The sequence below is a fragment of the Bombyx mori genome, chromosome 18, assembly GCF_030269925.1.
Source record: "Bombyx mori chromosome 18, ASM3026992v2".
NCBI classification, from domain to species: domain Eukaryota; kingdom Metazoa; phylum Arthropoda; class Insecta; order Lepidoptera; family Bombycidae; genus Bombyx; species Bombyx mori.
This window is the reverse complement of record NC_085124.1, coordinates 14,849,217-14,865,697: the sequence shown is the minus strand read 5'-3', so window position 1 is coordinate 14,865,697 and position 16,481 is coordinate 14,849,217. Positions and strand designations below refer to the sequence as shown.

Here is a 16,481-nt window from a genome sequence, read left to right as displayed (position 1 = left end):
GATTAATCAATTTTATCCTGACAATATGTCTAATGCTCTATGAAATGTGAAATATATAAAAAATAGTATATTTTATTTAATATCTTACGTGAATCCAATATTAAAGCAGTGTATCTAGAAAATGACATTATGCTCACTATACTATAATATTACATAAAAAAAAATTATTCAATAAAAGCAAGCAATAAAAACAAAATACGCCTGTCTCATGCTAAGTAGTTACCGCAGCCTGTATATAGACTTCGCAATGTGAATGCCTCCATGGACTTTGAGATTTGAGGTCTTAACTGTCTAGTACACAATTGAACTTCAATAAACTTCGGCTCTTTAAAAAAATTGATGTTAAAAAAACTTGTAGGATTCGAAGATCGGGCGTCTTATCCTTAAGGCCACGACGACTGTTTAAACAGTATCACTATTTATACTGTTACTGTAATGTAAATACTATTATGTGTGTTAATATTAATCTTATGTTAGGTGAGTTACGAAAACACTGAAATAGTCAGTGGTTTTGTAAAAGAAGCTGTGACGGAAGATTTCGCCGATCGTAATCCCCCTCAAAGCGATGATACAGATGATTTTGCACTGGATTCAAAAGACGTTTACACTCTAATGAACTTGAGAGGCTACTCCTATAGGTCAGTATACTATGGGTCAAGCTACGAATGAAATAAACTTAACCTGCCCCAAAGACGATTTTATAAATAAACTTGCCGTACTCGCCGCTTTGGCTGCGCATTTATAATTAACATTATTATTTATTGTCATTATTATTAGGGAGTCCAATACTCATATAAATATTAGCCCATCCATTAAGTACATGTATTTTCTACATGGATATCAAGTTTCAAGTCAATTGGATGCATGGTTCAGTAGTTATAACGGAACATCCATAAATAACTGTAGATTTATATATTAGTATAGATATAGAGTTCTTAAATTAAGGAAGAAATTGAAATTATTTAAAAAGTCGTGTATTTTCAGCGACGCATTTCAGTCAATCCACTCGACTACATCGAGCCGTAAGAAAGGAATTATCAAGTGGTCAGAAGACTGGATATCATTCCTTGATGGTCTAATTCAATTAAACGCTTTCGCCAAAGACCACGACGGTGTTTCGGTACCGACAATAATAAGGAAACTGTCCATCAATGTTGAAGAACACAAGAACGCTAAAATGATTGCTTTAGATAATGTTAATTGTATAAATGCTGAAATCTATGATCATTACAATTATACAAAGTGAGTGTTAAAAACTTTTATTTAAATCTTAAGTTATTTCACAATATTCAGACATATACAAATCTAAATTAAATTTAAATGTAATCCTACTATTTTTAAATTAATATTAATTAAATTTAACGTATTTTGCATAGTCTCGTACTTCATTTCAATAGTATTATTGTAAGGTTTGATAAAAACGATCAAAAGATTTAGTGTCAGTTGCAATAGGCAAAGATATTACTAAAGCCTTTTTGTATTGCTTAGATGGGTGGACGGCCCATCTGGTCTAGAGTGGTTACCATAGATTATAGACCATAGAAATAAAGAATGTTAATGCAGCCACCCATTTAGAAAATGAGTTATAAGAGACTCCGTTTTTATAGTACAAAAACTGTCCCATTCTTCCCATCAAAATACATTACTGGTACCTATTTGTGCGGGCTCACAAACCTACTTATCATGATAGTGGTAGTCATGACTACGCATTACAAGTATCATAATCATGAATTATATGATTTCAGAGACTAGTGATTAAACAATTTTCAATTATCACCATACTTTTAGGTCAATGATCATTTTCGATCTGGGAAATAAAGTAACATGGTTCATTTTTGGAATTTCAGAATATTTGTAACAGTTAGTATGGTAATACAATATGATTGCTCTTTCAGATGTGGTGGAGTTGAATTAGTTGGACTAACGTTCAACGATAAACCAGCAGTTGAAAAAGAACCTGATGTTATGCAATCTAGAGTCTTTGTTCCATACTTTGTAACTGGAGTAGTTGATGTTAGTATTTTTTTCAATGCTATCAATCATAACTTATTCAGTGTCTATTACTAGGTCTTTTTTGTCTAATTCATTAATTTTGTTAATTAACAATAAAGAGTCTATATTGCTGTCAATTTACTTTTTTATATCTTGATAAGATATTCTATGATACAATCAAGTATAAAGTCAAAACAGTTTCATATGTTTTTCATAGTAATTCAAAATCTGCTTATTGAATTTAAAGACAGAAAAAAATATGAAAATTGCTGCAGAATATTCTGATTGTGGGTTAGAGTATAATTTTAAATTGAATTTTATAGCTCAAGACTGCGTTACAAGTCTCTTTTGGAACCATAAGTGACAATGTAAATGGCGAGGAAGTCAATGTGATCGAATGCTTGAGATCAGAAGACCACGAAATCTCAAAGCTCATCAAGGAAGTGACAAGAACACATGCAAGCGCTAATTTCGACGTTGTTTCTGTTGAATCATTAGATTTGAAAGCTGTTAGCGGAGCAGATGTCCTGATTACTGTTAATTTGTTAGGAAACGAAATGGTAAGATTTTACTTATAGCCTTGTTTAATTAATACATTTACAATTAATATTGGTTGTTGATACAAAAATTTCAATAACATTTCTCTAATTTCACAGACTGGTGATTGTCGTAATTCAAATTTTAGTTCGCAATAATAATTTTGTCAGGATCTCACTTTATGATATTTTACCATTGAAGTCATATGTTATAATGTATATTAAACTATAATTGACTTAAGTGTTTATTAATATAATATTGTAAGAAATAAGAAATGTTATGTTCATCCCATCATCATATTTTTAATGTACATTCCATAATATGTATGTGTATGACATCATTGATTTTTAATGATTGATGTATTTCTTACCATTTTCCTTAAGCCACAATAAAAGTAGGCTCTAGAGAACCTACAGAGTTGCAATTTAGATTCTAAAAATGGCTTATTTGTAGTGTAACAAATATATATTTTATTTCAGGAAATGAAGAAAATACATGATAGTCTACGCCAGAATAGTTTCATCCTATCCATGGAAGAAGACATTAGTAATATCAATCCGGATCACTCTCTTTTCACAACTGTATCGGCCATGTCCGTTCAGAACCATATATTGGTTTTGTTGCGCAAGACCTCGGAGGATATTGATGTTACGTTTATGCCTATCAATCACGACATCAACTTCACTTGGGTATCACGGTTGAGGAACGAAATCGAAAAATCAAGAAAGGTCGTTTTGATTTCAGAGAGACAACCCTATTGCGGACTTTACGGTAAGATCTTTTGTAAAAAAAATATCTGTCTTTTAAATTATCTATCGTCTTATATAAAACAACATTAGGAAGATCTTCCACCGGCCGACTATCGTTACTCAGTAGACCGACGACGTGAATGTGATTGTTCGGAGTCTGTATAATTGGAAACTTGAAGCAGCTGCCCTTTAACTGTCTGTTGGCTCCTGGGCCTTTGAGGTCGCACGTCTGTTGTCTCTTATCCCTTATTGTTTAGAACTTGTATTTCTATCTGCAAAACTAAATTTGATAATGTCGTTAGGATGATTTAGATTTTTGTCAAATAGCCTTTTTAGCTAGTTTAATATTTAATGTCATTATTTTACTCTACTTTTAGGTTTAGTTAAGAAACTAAGTAAGCAACCGAGAAATAATGTAAGCTTAGTACTGGTTGACGACTTCTACCATGTTCCATCATTTGATGCTGAGCATCCACTGTTCAAAGAACAACTACGGAAGAACTTGACTTTCAACGTTTTGAAAAAGGTATAATTTAGTTTTTTCAAGGACATAATCCGATGCAAAATTTTGTATGTTATGAAAATGTTTTAATTTATTTCCAGGGTGTATGGGGCAGCTTCTACTATTTGTCCAATGATTCATACTCGAACTTCCAAAACGTTTACTTGACCAATGCTATTACCGGTGACTTGAACAGCCTAACTTGGATTGAGGCATCATCTACTCCGGCCAATAATAACTTAGTTCAGGTAATTTCATACTTAAATGGATAGAGATGTTATTTTATCCTGCTATATTTTACGACATCGAATTGGCCGTAAGGACTTTTAAATTATCAAAAAAAAAAATTATACATTTTTGTATGGAATTTTAATTGAACACTTTGTGGGTAGAGAATATACTAAAATGAGCAAAATATAATGGTTTTCTTAAATCAAAAATTGTTCCAATCATAAAATAAAAATAATCAAAACCTTTGTCAGGTCTGCTACAGTAGCCCGTCGTACAGAGATGCACAAGATGCCGCTGGAACCACATCTAAGTCCAACAGATCATTTGGAATGGATTACAGTGGTATTAACAGTCTGTAAGTAATCTGGAATTAATAGTTCATGTAATTTCAAACTTTAACTAGAATTAAAGACTATGGATACTATCTCTTGATTATTGATCAGCCAAGGCTATTAGGAAGTAGTGGAGACAAAGATGACATAAATCATAATTAAAAATTTTAAGTTTTTTAACTAACATAAAAAATCTGAATAATCTGGAAGATGGTAAAACTGTTATTATGACAATATTTTTCATATGGCAATATGGATAGTTACAGTTATATTTCACAAGATCAAGCAAAGTAAATAAAAATGGTCTTCTCCCGTGCTTATTTTTGCTGTATTTTTATTATTATTGTTAGTTCATTATCTCCTATTGCAGAGTTAACAGTTCAGCACGTTTTTTTAATTATTTCGAAAACTTTTCATTTGAAATAAAAGTCATTTTATTCGATTTCCTGGGTCATTGTTACATTAACAATAAGAATTTCTCAGAATAGGTTATTATCACCCAAAATTTTAAATATATTCACTTTCCCATTTACAGGGGTGAAAGGGTAATGGGTGTAGTACAGGGAGGAGCTCTGTCGACTTTGGTGGAAGCTGACCCGGATCTAACGTGGCCGGTACCTGAACACTGGACTCTCGAAGACGCTGCCACTGTGCCTTTACCATATCTACAAGCTTATTATTGTTTAGTAAGTCTGAGATATCACGTTAGCTTTTAATCGGACTTTTTGTCTTTATTTTAAAGTTAGGTAAAATAAATTCTTAAGATTCTCCATCGTTACCAATTTCAACATTATATAAAATCGTATGTAAAGGAAGCGATTGTGAAGTTTAAGTGGTAGTAACCAAACTGACGCACGGAACAATAAGTTCACGAGTGACGGCCGCTTACCCCAAGATGTAGCGTCTGTAAACTGACCGCAGTTAGAAAATAAATGCAATGCCATATTGAGTAAAGGAATACGTAACATCAAAAATGTACAAAAAAGATCAGCTGGTTCAGAGTTATGATCAGTCCAGATCTATGATAGTCTATAAATGACAAAAGAACACTTTTCATTGTATTTTCTTTACTGGTGGTAGGACCTCTTGTGAGTTCGCGCGGGTAGGTACTACCACCCTGTCTATTTCTGCCGTGAAGCAGCAATAATGTGTTTCGGTTTGAAGAGTGAGGCAGCCGTTGTAACTATACTTGAGCCCTTAGAACTTATATCTCAAGGTGAGTGGCGCATTTACGTTGCAGGTGTCTATGGGCTTAAGTAACCACTTATAGCACCGGGTGGGCTGTGAGCTCGTCCACCTATTTAAGCCATAAAAAAAACCGCGAGTCGTAGACATAATTAAAAGCACTTTTACGGTTTAATCTCGCGTTTATTAATTTCATTTTATTATTACCGACGTTTTGAATCTTTGACGGTTTTCATTGTCACGGATAACCGTTGTCGACGTCAATGTAAACGCAATTACACTTTATGATGTTTGTTAATAGGCAATTAAATCTGAATTATTGAGAAAAAGAAAAGTTTTTATCAATGGAGGAGCCGGAGCATTAGGTCAAGCCGTCATTTCAATCTGTCTCGCTTTGGATTGTGAGGTTTTCACGACAGTAAGCGACACGAAAAAGAAAGAATTCCTAATGAAGTTGTTCCCGAGTTTGCCGGGTACGTAGTTTGAAACATTAATCTTACAGAGACAATGGAGACTCCAGTTATAAAAAACCATAAGTTTATTGATAAAGGAATTTGGAATAATGCTCCAGCAATTGACTCAACGAACCATGTCGACGGGTGAACGACTATTGAATTTTGGTTTAAGCAACATTTTTGCAACTTTACAGGAGAATCATATAAAAATTTAAAATTTGTTATTAATACCATAACAAAAAAACTTCTTCGGCTATTTGAGTGGAGTAAATTTAATTGAAATCAATTATAAACATCGAACTGTTTGTGCTAATACTAATTAAAATTGTCCTTTAATTACAAAGGCAAATGTCGCGTATCAAGCGAAATGTCCCTTAAATCAAATTAAACTAAATTTTACAGTTATTCTTATGACGTTAAAATAAATAAATAAATTGACTAATTTGTTGTCGCCTACCATGTTCAGTATAGGGTCAATGGTAAGAGATGTCGCGGACGAATCCCCATGCGCTGGACTGATCAGGTGAAAGACCTTACTGAAACCCCACTTAATGAGTGTGTGCGCCGGGCCTTGGTTCGCAAACTATGGAAACATCTGTCAAGGCTTTAATAAGCAAGAATTCCAAATGACCACGACTGCTCTGCCAAGAGCAACCGATTATGATGATGATGATGATGATCACGTACACAAGCTCTAGTAACTCATAAAATAAATATGATACATTTTATTACAGAATCGAATATTGCAAGCTCCCATAATATTCATTTCAAGGATAGGGTCATGCAGAACACTAAAAATAAAGGATGTGACGTCGTCATCAATTACATGAACGGAAATCTACGTGAGGTAAATATTTTTAAGCTCACATTTGTCCTGGACATGGTTAAAAAATACAATTTTAGTTTTAAAAAGTCTATTACACTACAACTAGATAACTTAAATAGCTTAAAGGTTATCGTTATAGTGCCATCAGTATACAATTAACCCTTTCCAAGTTCAAACAAACAATCTAATAGGTTATAGTGAACATAATGTTACGCCGGTGGGAGTAACGCCATCTATCGCCGAATAGTCGAACAAATATCGAAGGATCTAGAACTCTCAAGAAGTACAACGCCATCTATTGACAGATAGCGGAAACTACTACTAGAGATGTGTAGAATATTCTCGACAATTCTAGGAATGAGGTATCGGCTATAAAAGCGTTGTAGGGATGGCACGCAGTCAGTCAATAATCGGAACTACTGGAAGCGAAACAGCGAACGGATCACCTGAAGCGAAGCGGGACAAGCGAATTGAGTGTTTTAAAGTGTTTGTGAAGTGTTTAAGTGTTCTAAGCATTGAATACAGTTTTAAGTTGTACTTTGGTGAAATTTTATTTATCCCAAACCCCAGCGCGTATCAATAATAATGTGTATGTATGGTGAGCTGCTTAAGTGAGAATGGCTGATCAAGACAGTAAGAAGTAGCGTTATTGTGAAACGGGCTATCGATATCATCATCCTGAAAAAAAATAGATTTATAAATAATACCACCTTAATTTTCAGGCTGTAATAAAGTGTGTTGCGAAGTACAGTTTGTTCCTTGATCTAAGCGAACACGATATGATTCGGAACAATGATTTCCACATGAGCTTTTTGTTTACATCCGGGAGCTATGTATCAACACAATTTTCTTCGATCTTCAAAACTGAAGGACTAAACGAGAAAAAGGTTAGTTGCAAAAAGGTTTTTTAGCTCAAACTTTTAATGAAAGTTTTTCGATTTTTAACTGGAAATATCATAGTAGACCTTACTAACTGGAGGTAATGCTTGAGTTCTACCGGTTTCTTTAAATTGTTTATTTGTAATTTATAATAATGTTTTTTAAATATTTTGATTGATTACACAAAAAAAAACCTGTACTTTTAGATAGATATGAAAAGCTACCGAAGAACTATTTTTGTAACATATAATGTCGGACACTCAAAATTTTTTTACAGTTAAATTAATTATTTGAAAGCTTATACTTTTTAGTTCGGTTTGATAGCAAAACTTGTATTATAAATAAATAGACGGAGATAATTTTTCGGGTCGATAAATAAAAATAACACTTAACCTCGTCCTATGAAGTCTGTGCTTTGCCTGTAAAAGTAAAATAGTACTTTTTTTGTTTATCCCGCTAATCGTGATTGAGTATTAGGCTAATGTAATCAAAACAATTCATATGTTAATTGCACACGTGTGCAAATTTGAAAGTTAATCAGATGCTTTGAAATTAGTTAAAATTCCGTTGGAATATTCAGTTACGTGTACATGGTTAGGGGAGTATGGGTATGAGTAAAATGCGTGTTATAAAATTAAAAATTAAAAATCATTATAATTTATTAAATTAATTGCTTTTTAATTAATTAGCTATCAATATCAAATTTATGATGAAATTAATGAAAGTCCATATTCGTAAAATTATTTTCAAAAATGTAATTCTAGTTGCTGCACAAATTGATTAGCGAAGGTATAGCAAGTGGAGTGGTGAGGCCCCTCAGTCGGATGGTGTATTCTCCAGCGAATGTATCCAGAGCGTTCCGTCTCCTGGCCTCCAGTAAGCACCGAGGCAAGGTTTTGATTAAAATGAGGGACTCCAACACGAATCACGACTTGAAGGTTCATCCAAGGTAAAAAGCCCTTTCCAAAGCAAAGGCATTTTTATTTATTGCTTAAATGGGTGAACGAGCTCACAGCCCACCTGGTGTTAAGAGGTTACTGGAGCCCATAGACATCCACAACGCAAATGCGCCACTCATCTTGTGATATTAGTTTTAAAGTCTTAGTATAGTTAGTTACAACGGCTGCCCCACCTTTCAAACCGAAACGTATTACTGCTTCATGGCAGATATAGGCGGAGTGGCGGTAGATATACGTGCGGACTCACAAGAGGTCCTACCACCAGTGATTACGCAAATTATAATTTTGCGGGTTTGATTTTTATTACACGATGTTATTCCTTCACCGTGGAAATCAATCGTGAACATTTATTGAGTACATATTTCATTAGAAAAATTGGTACCGCCTGCTGGATTCGAACACCGGTGCATCGCTACATACGAATGCACCGGACGTCTTAACCTTTAAGCCACGACGACGATTAAATTGCATATTCAATTGCATATTCTTATATGTATAGTTTTGTGAATGTTTATACAATAATTTATATAATTTTACGTAATGAAGTTGTAATTTTTATTTATTTATTTTATTTATTTATACTTTATGCACAAAACAAAACTTGTACACAGGCGGACTTAATTTTATAACTTTACTTGATCTGTGTGTTTATAACAGTTATATTTAACGGCCGTGACATGGTCACTACACAAGAGGGTCGCGGGTTCGAATCCCGCCAAGGGAAGATATTTGTATGATAAATATAAACGTCTTTCCAGGGTTATGGGTGTATATAAAATATATGTATGTGTATAATAAAAATCCTACATTTATTTCCGTTATCTGGTACCTGGTACACAAGTTCTTTACGAACTTATCACAGGACCAGTTAACGTGGCGTGATTGTTAGTAAATAGTTATATTTATTTATATTATAAATATTCCACAGATTGACCTGTACATCGAGGGGAAGCTATATCGTTGTCTGTGATGAAAGCGCTCTAAGCTTGGAACTGATTGATCGCTTAGTGAAACGTGGTGCCAGAAATCTGTTTATCCACATCAAGCCTAATTCTATCGCCGGATATTGTTTCACTAAAATTTTGTAAGCATATTCAAAATTAGTATTATTAAAAAAAAAAAAAATTAAAATTAAAACAATTATTTTTTAATGCCCTTGTAGGCAGACGAGCATACGGCCCACCTGATGGTGAGTGGTTACCGTCGCCCATGGACTTCAGCAATGCCAGGGGCAGAGCCAAGCCGCTGCCTACCGCTAAAATATGATATAAATTTGAAACCGTGGCACTGACCACATCCTTACAAATCTCAATGATGTTTTATCTAAATATATGGTAGATAGCTTATTAAAATTTGATCTTTTGCAAATGTTATTTCCTTAAATATAACTTATATTGTTTTATTAGCAAGTGGAAAAAACTGAACGTGACAATCAAGATCTCGTCAGAAAACTTACAAACAGAGAACGGATGCACAAACATGATCAGAGAAGCGACTAAAACTGGACCAGTTTGTGGTATCTTCATAGTACAAAACTACAGTTCTGATGCCCAAGAAGATCAGTTCAGAGCTAATGTTGTCACTGATAAGTTCAAGAACGTTGCCTGCGTCGTGGCTAACTTGGATTTGGTGTCCAGGAACATTTGTAATGAATTAAAGTAAGTCTTTACTATATTTTTTTTTATTGCTGAGATGGGTGGACTAGCTCACAGCCCACCTGGTGTTAAATGGTTACTGGAGCCCATCAACATCTACAACGTAAATGCCGGCACCCACCTTGAGATATGAGTTCTAAGATCTCAGTATAGTTACAACGGCTGCCTCATCCTTCAAACCCATTACTGCTTCACGACAGAAATAGGCAGGTAGGAGGCACCTACCCGTACGGACTCACAAGAGGTCTTACCACCAATATATTATTTAGATTGGATGTACTTCAAATTCAGACGTATTGCGAGGCATAGTTATGAGTTGTCACGGTAAGATATTATAAAATATTTATTTTTAATACCCTATTTTCAATACCCATTTTTATCATCTTTCAGCCATTTTGTGATAATAAATTATGGCCCAAAATCTTACGCTGATGTGTATGTGGGAAGCGTAATTGACAAGATCTGCCAGTCGCGTAACGAAATTACTTTGCCCGCTCTGGTCTTTCGCATTGGAACAATAGCTGAGGTGAGGCACTCCGTCCTTCTTTTTAAATTTTATAGCTGACTTATAAAAATTACAAGTCAATTACATTAGCAGAGAAGCCTTACGATCAATCGCTTCGATTTCAATTTAAATTTAGACGATGGAGAAGTTATACTATCACCCATCCATCCGCCACACAGCGCAGTCAGGCGGGAACACCGTCCTCTCCTATACTACGGACAGGGTCTTGATTTTGCCGTATAAGAGCCATGTCCGACAGAACAAGTGATCATTACTTAGCTCCTAGGAGACCTTGAAGATCTCCAGCTCATCAGTGACCGACAGACATTATGGATTCTCTCACGGACGTTGGAGAATTCCTTGAGGGATTGCAGATTTTTCATAGAAATGTACCAACGTGCTTTAGAATCAATTCCCCCTACGGTACATTCAAAGCGCTATAATATGTCCTTCTTCAGATTAGATTCAATAAAAGTCCTCACTCAACAGAAGTTTATGAATGACGGCGATAACTCACGTTCACGGCGGTACTATGCTCGATTGCTCATAATGAAAAAAGAACCGTGACGCAACAACACCTAGACCTAATTACATTAATTATTTTTATATAATTAGAAATCAATTGTCTATGTTTTCTCAGCTCGACCGGAATCTAGATAATCTTCAAACGAAAATTAAAGCACAAACATTATCGACCGCTTTGAACGGTCTCGAAAGTAGCTTGAAGATGAAGAATAGCAATACCGTTGCCTACAATTTGAAAAAGAGGTCTGATTTGTCATTCATTGAGAGAGTCTCAAGAATTATTGGTGAGTTTCGTTAGTCATTTTCGGAGCACCAGATATAAATATAGATTTTATTCATATTCTAAGTTCATATAATCGTTCGTAAGCAAAATTGGTTCGTCCGTTTTATTACCTTGACCCACATGGTAATCAGTCGTCACTGTTGCACATGTACGTAATAAGTTCCAGAGGTATAGGCAAGAAGGTGTCCATACCGACAGCATGGCCGTAAATCTTAACTATTGCCAATGTCCTTAGAGATCCATCAGATTCAATAACCCTTGCATTAGATGCCTTCCGCTCTAACACTAGGAGTAGGGACCCCGGTAACCGTACTCTTCGAACTCGGCAAAGTGTTCGACGTGCAACCTAACCTAAACATCAGCCCACTGAGTTTCTCCCCGGTCTTCTCAGCGGGTCACGGTTCCAATCCGGTAGTAGATTAATTCGCGAAGCAGCTACTCTTGAGCTGTTAGGTCTCCCTTGGAGACGCTCGGATAGCTGTAAGCAAATCCCGCCCCTTCTGGCTGAGCCCTTGCTCGCCCACCTGTCCTTGTGAAACTGGAAAGGCCTCCGGGCCACCAGTAAACCCTCAATCATAAAAAACTTCCATTCCAATGTTTTATAATACTTCAATGATTATTATTATTCGCAGAGATGCAATTAGAAACTTTCTTAATTAATTCGAATCGTTTTTGTTCTTCTTTATGTAGGTGTGGAAAACATAAATGAAATTAAAGGGACACACACACTTCAGGATATTACGAATGATGTAGCTATACAACAAATAATTACAGCTATCAGAGAAGAATACAATATATTGTACCCCGATGAACAAGTTAAAAAAATGACTATAGCGAGGTAAGATATGAAAATTAAACGTAACGAATTAGCCATTTTAAAAAGATACGCCATGACCAATATAAATTGCTGCTGGCAGAATCCTGAAGCACTTATGAACAACACATGATTTGTCCTTCAAAACGACGGAATATCTCGTGTCACATAATAGTGGCCGTATACAGTGCGATTTCAGAGATCATTGTACACACTGTCCATCTCTGAATGTTAGTGCTCTTTCTAGGGCTAGGCCATTTTCTAGCACTGTCACAGCCAACCGTAATGGCTACGACGCTTGGGGGCAACGTGCCTTGAATGGCCTTAATGGCAATGCTCAATTTCTGCGAATCCACTACCTCTAATACAGCCGAGCCGGAGGGACTCTTCCTTTTTCGTACCAATCCGTCGCCGTCGAGTTGGGGACCAGAGGAGACTGCATGAGCGTGGGTGGTCATTAAGGGGTGGTGCTTTGTCTTTGGATTAAATAAGGCACACGAACCAACAGACCATCGGGGTTAAAGCTACGAGGTTAAAATCACGATTAAATTGCAATAATGGGCAACACTTTGAACCAAATGGTAACATTATTTTATACTATGTAAAATGGTGGTACAGGGACAAAAAAGTTTCTATTTATAAGTTTGCGTTTGTATAAAGATTGTTGAGTATTCAGCCAGAAATCATAAATTTGGTAGTCGAAAAGAGAATGCGAAGTAAATGAATTTTTATTACAGCATCAAAAACTTTGAGAGTCGCATGGTGAAAGCTAACAACAATTTCAACGGTGGTCTAGGAGCTTTTTACACGTTCATTGATGAGGACGAATGCTACGCTACGGAACCAGTTATTCCTATGCGTACTAAGTTCAGTATTGTCAAGGTATGTAAATTAAAAAATATGTCCAGCAGTGGGCAGATAAAGGCTGATGATGATGATGTAAATTAAGAAAAGTAAATAGTAAATCAAGTAGCTGAGATATTTTAACATTAGGGATCATCATAGATCCGTTGTAAATTGTAATGGCGTAATTTAATTTTTGCATTATGTTTTGATTGTCAAACTATTGATTCGAATTCAATACCCAATTAACAACAAACTCTTTTAAATCAAATAGGAGGAAGAAGAATTAGATCCTAAAGCCACGTACCTCTTCCTTGTACCTGGATTCGAAGGGCACAACAGAATATTTACTTCCATCTGTGAGAGGCTGAAGGTTCAGGCAATGACCTTGCAACTTGGGCCTGATGTCATGGATGATACCATTCCCCAAATGGCCTACAATATTAGGAAGGTAATCATATTGCTTATAACTTACTTATTCTGGCATAGTAAACGACGTTATCTGGTAACAAGCTGTTATAAAAGCCCATTGGCACCAAGTCAAGCATACTTTCCACCTTAAGGCTTTTTAACTCTATTTCATAACAGATATTCTAGTCAGAATAACAGATACTCTACACTCCAAATCTAGTCGTAACGTTTTTTGACTCTGTGATATGGATCTAGAATAGCACCACCCATTTTTTCCCGTGGGTGTCGTCCCAAAGATTTATTTACAAATGAATAAGGTTTGAATCTAATCTATTGATTTAATCTAAAGTCCTAAAGCATGTGTTTCATAAATTAATGGGAGGAAAACCACATAAATTCATATTAAGATAACAAAGGGTAATTTTCTATTATCTTAAACATGTCAAATGGAACGAAGGTACTAAAATTTATATGTAATATTAGAATAAATTGTAGGCAGCCATTGGGACTACTAGACATCACAAAGTGTCCAGTAACAATTCGTAAATAAACAAATATAGATGTGAAACCGTGGCTTGGGCCATATCGTTACCAATCTCAATAAGGTTTTATTTAAATATGTGGTAGGCAGTTTATTTGATCGTTTCCAAATTTTACTTCCTTAAATATAATTTATATTGTTTCGTTAGGAAGTGGAATGGCTAAGAGCTAGGATTTCAACTTTATTATTATAGGATCTTATATTTGTCGACTAAAAACCCAGAATTAAAGTACAATTTACCAACACAAAGATAAAACGATAAGTATAGGAACCAGCATCTATAGCGACAAGATTACGAGGCGAATTTTAGTATTCAGAAACCAATATACAATCATACGATGACCACTAAATTTAATTTCTTCAGAATAACATAAAATATGACTGCCAATTGGCTGTGTTGTGAAAGGTTGAAACCGGCTTTGTACATTTCCCCTGGAGCGAATTCTCATTCAGGAAGACTTGGCTTTTTTTGTTTTCTCCGCTGCACGTTAATTGTATCTAACGGCTACTGCTACGAAAGAAATGCAAAGTTATGATTTTAATTTTCTCTGCGATTCAAGATTATGCATGTAAAATAATTTTAAATTATTAAAAAAAACTGCGGGAAGAATTCTAATTAAATTGTGTTATGAATAACACATTGTAATGCTTTTAACATGCATTTTTTTTAACAGAGGTGTCTCACACCCCTCTCATATTCAGCAACTACCCTCTATGTAGGTGTGGGTGGTTTTCACGTTGTGATGTCTATAGGCTTTGGCAACTAGAGTATTACAAATAAAATATTGTCTCTTATTTAACGCGTAGAGAAAGCTTTAAGCACTCCCTGGTACCAATCAGCTAAAGTGCCACAACAATTATTTTTTTAATTTCAGTTCATGAAGAAACGATTTGAGTTGAAATCAAAGTTCTACCTTTTGGGCTACTCATTTGGTGTTAACGTCGCTTTGGAATTAGCTGCGTTGTTGGAAAAGGAAGGTAAATATTGAAATGCAAAACAGCTAAAATAAAATTAAAACATGCAAACACTTTTAAAGCAGAAAATTATATAATTTTATGTTATTCTATCAATACACTAATGGCGTAACCGTAACGTAACGTAATAACATAACCGTTCATCTGGTATGAAATACAAATTGCAAAATGCGCACCTGGTGGTGTTAAATTGTGAATATCGCGACCCACCTTTAGACACGCGATCGATGTTTCAATCATATAACATTACAACAAATCCATTCAGTCTAAGCATCAATTCTTACAAAACACGTTTATTGCCTGCTCGCGTAGAATTAAACACAAAAGGTACCAATTAAGCGTTTCACCTCTTTAACAAAAGAATAGCAATTTCAATTTCCTTTAATTTTGTATCTTTTGACTTGCAGGCCATGTTGGTGTCGTCTACTGTCTCGACAGCAGTCCAGATGCGATGAGGGCGCAATTAGATGCTTATATCGGCAATTTAAAGGACACCGAACTGCAGGATAGAATAGTCGAACACATGTACAAACTGATGGCGGGTACTGATAGCGAAGAACTTAAAGAAGAACTGCGCAAAACTGAAGACTGGCCCGACAAAGTAGAAGCGTGTATAAATAGACTTAAAGGTGTGGTCCATTACTCACACCAGTACAAGAGATCGATCCTCCAAGGGGCTTACCGAAGAATTCTTCTTGCTAGAGAATATGAGCCGAAATTCCAGCTGGAATCTGAGTTGGTTTTGATGAAGGGAATCCCGCATCCTTCTATGGGCTATTTGGCGAATGATTACAATCTGTTTAAGTACAGCAAAAGACCTGTTCAGGTGTTCAAGTTGGAGTCAGATCATGCACTCGCACCTCAAGACTGTAGAGCCTCTAATATCATAAATAAATTACTAGATCCGGCTGTTCTGGAGGAGTTCAACAAGTCAAACCTATGTGAGAGCTATCTTGCAGACCCTACAAACATCCTTTAAAATATTACTTTAAGATGCGGCCATTATTTATGCTTAGAATAAATGTGTGTTTTTAATAAAAAGTGTTTTTATTTTTTTTATTTCCTAGTTCAGTAAAAAGTTATTTTATTAAATCAAAACACTCTAATACAAGTCACACACACAGTTCAATAAAAACGCCATCATTCTTCACATAATCTATATGACTTGAAGTTTGTCTATTTTTTAAAGAACGCTTTTTGTAAGCCCAAAAAACTGATATTACTTTACTGAAACCAATTTGTTTTTCCGGGTTCGATTTTGACAATTCATGATTTAAGGCTA

General features: G+C 35.3%; 1 protein-coding gene across 1 annotated transcript in view; it reads left to right on the top strand.

Annotated features, from left to right (window-relative positions):
* Window positions 1-16,240, top strand: part of LOC693037 (p260) — a 38,091-nt gene extending 21,851 nt beyond the window's left edge. The window contains 22 exon segments of the mRNA NM_001044011.1: window positions 478-638; window positions 985-1,242; window positions 1,896-2,013; window positions 2,316-2,552; window positions 3,009-3,300; window positions 3,656-3,804; window positions 3,882-4,028; window positions 4,263-4,366; window positions 4,879-5,029; window positions 5,830-6,001; window positions 6,718-6,830; window positions 7,532-7,696; window positions 8,453-8,637; window positions 9,576-9,731; window positions 10,054-10,305; window positions 10,693-10,828; window positions 11,448-11,616; window positions 12,306-12,453; window positions 13,167-13,311; window positions 13,547-13,723; window positions 15,100-15,202; window positions 15,607-16,240. Coding sequence (NP_001037476.1) covers window positions 478-638; window positions 985-1,242; window positions 1,896-2,013; window positions 2,316-2,552; window positions 3,009-3,300; window positions 3,656-3,804; window positions 3,882-4,028; window positions 4,263-4,366; window positions 4,879-5,029; window positions 5,830-6,001; window positions 6,718-6,830; window positions 7,532-7,696; window positions 8,453-8,637; window positions 9,576-9,731; window positions 10,054-10,305; window positions 10,693-10,828; window positions 11,448-11,616; window positions 12,306-12,453; window positions 13,167-13,311; window positions 13,547-13,723; window positions 15,100-15,202; window positions 15,607-16,178 — 4,110 coding nt within the window. The 3' untranslated portion in view covers window positions 16,179-16,240.
* Window positions 16,241-16,481: the final 241 nt, after the last annotated feature.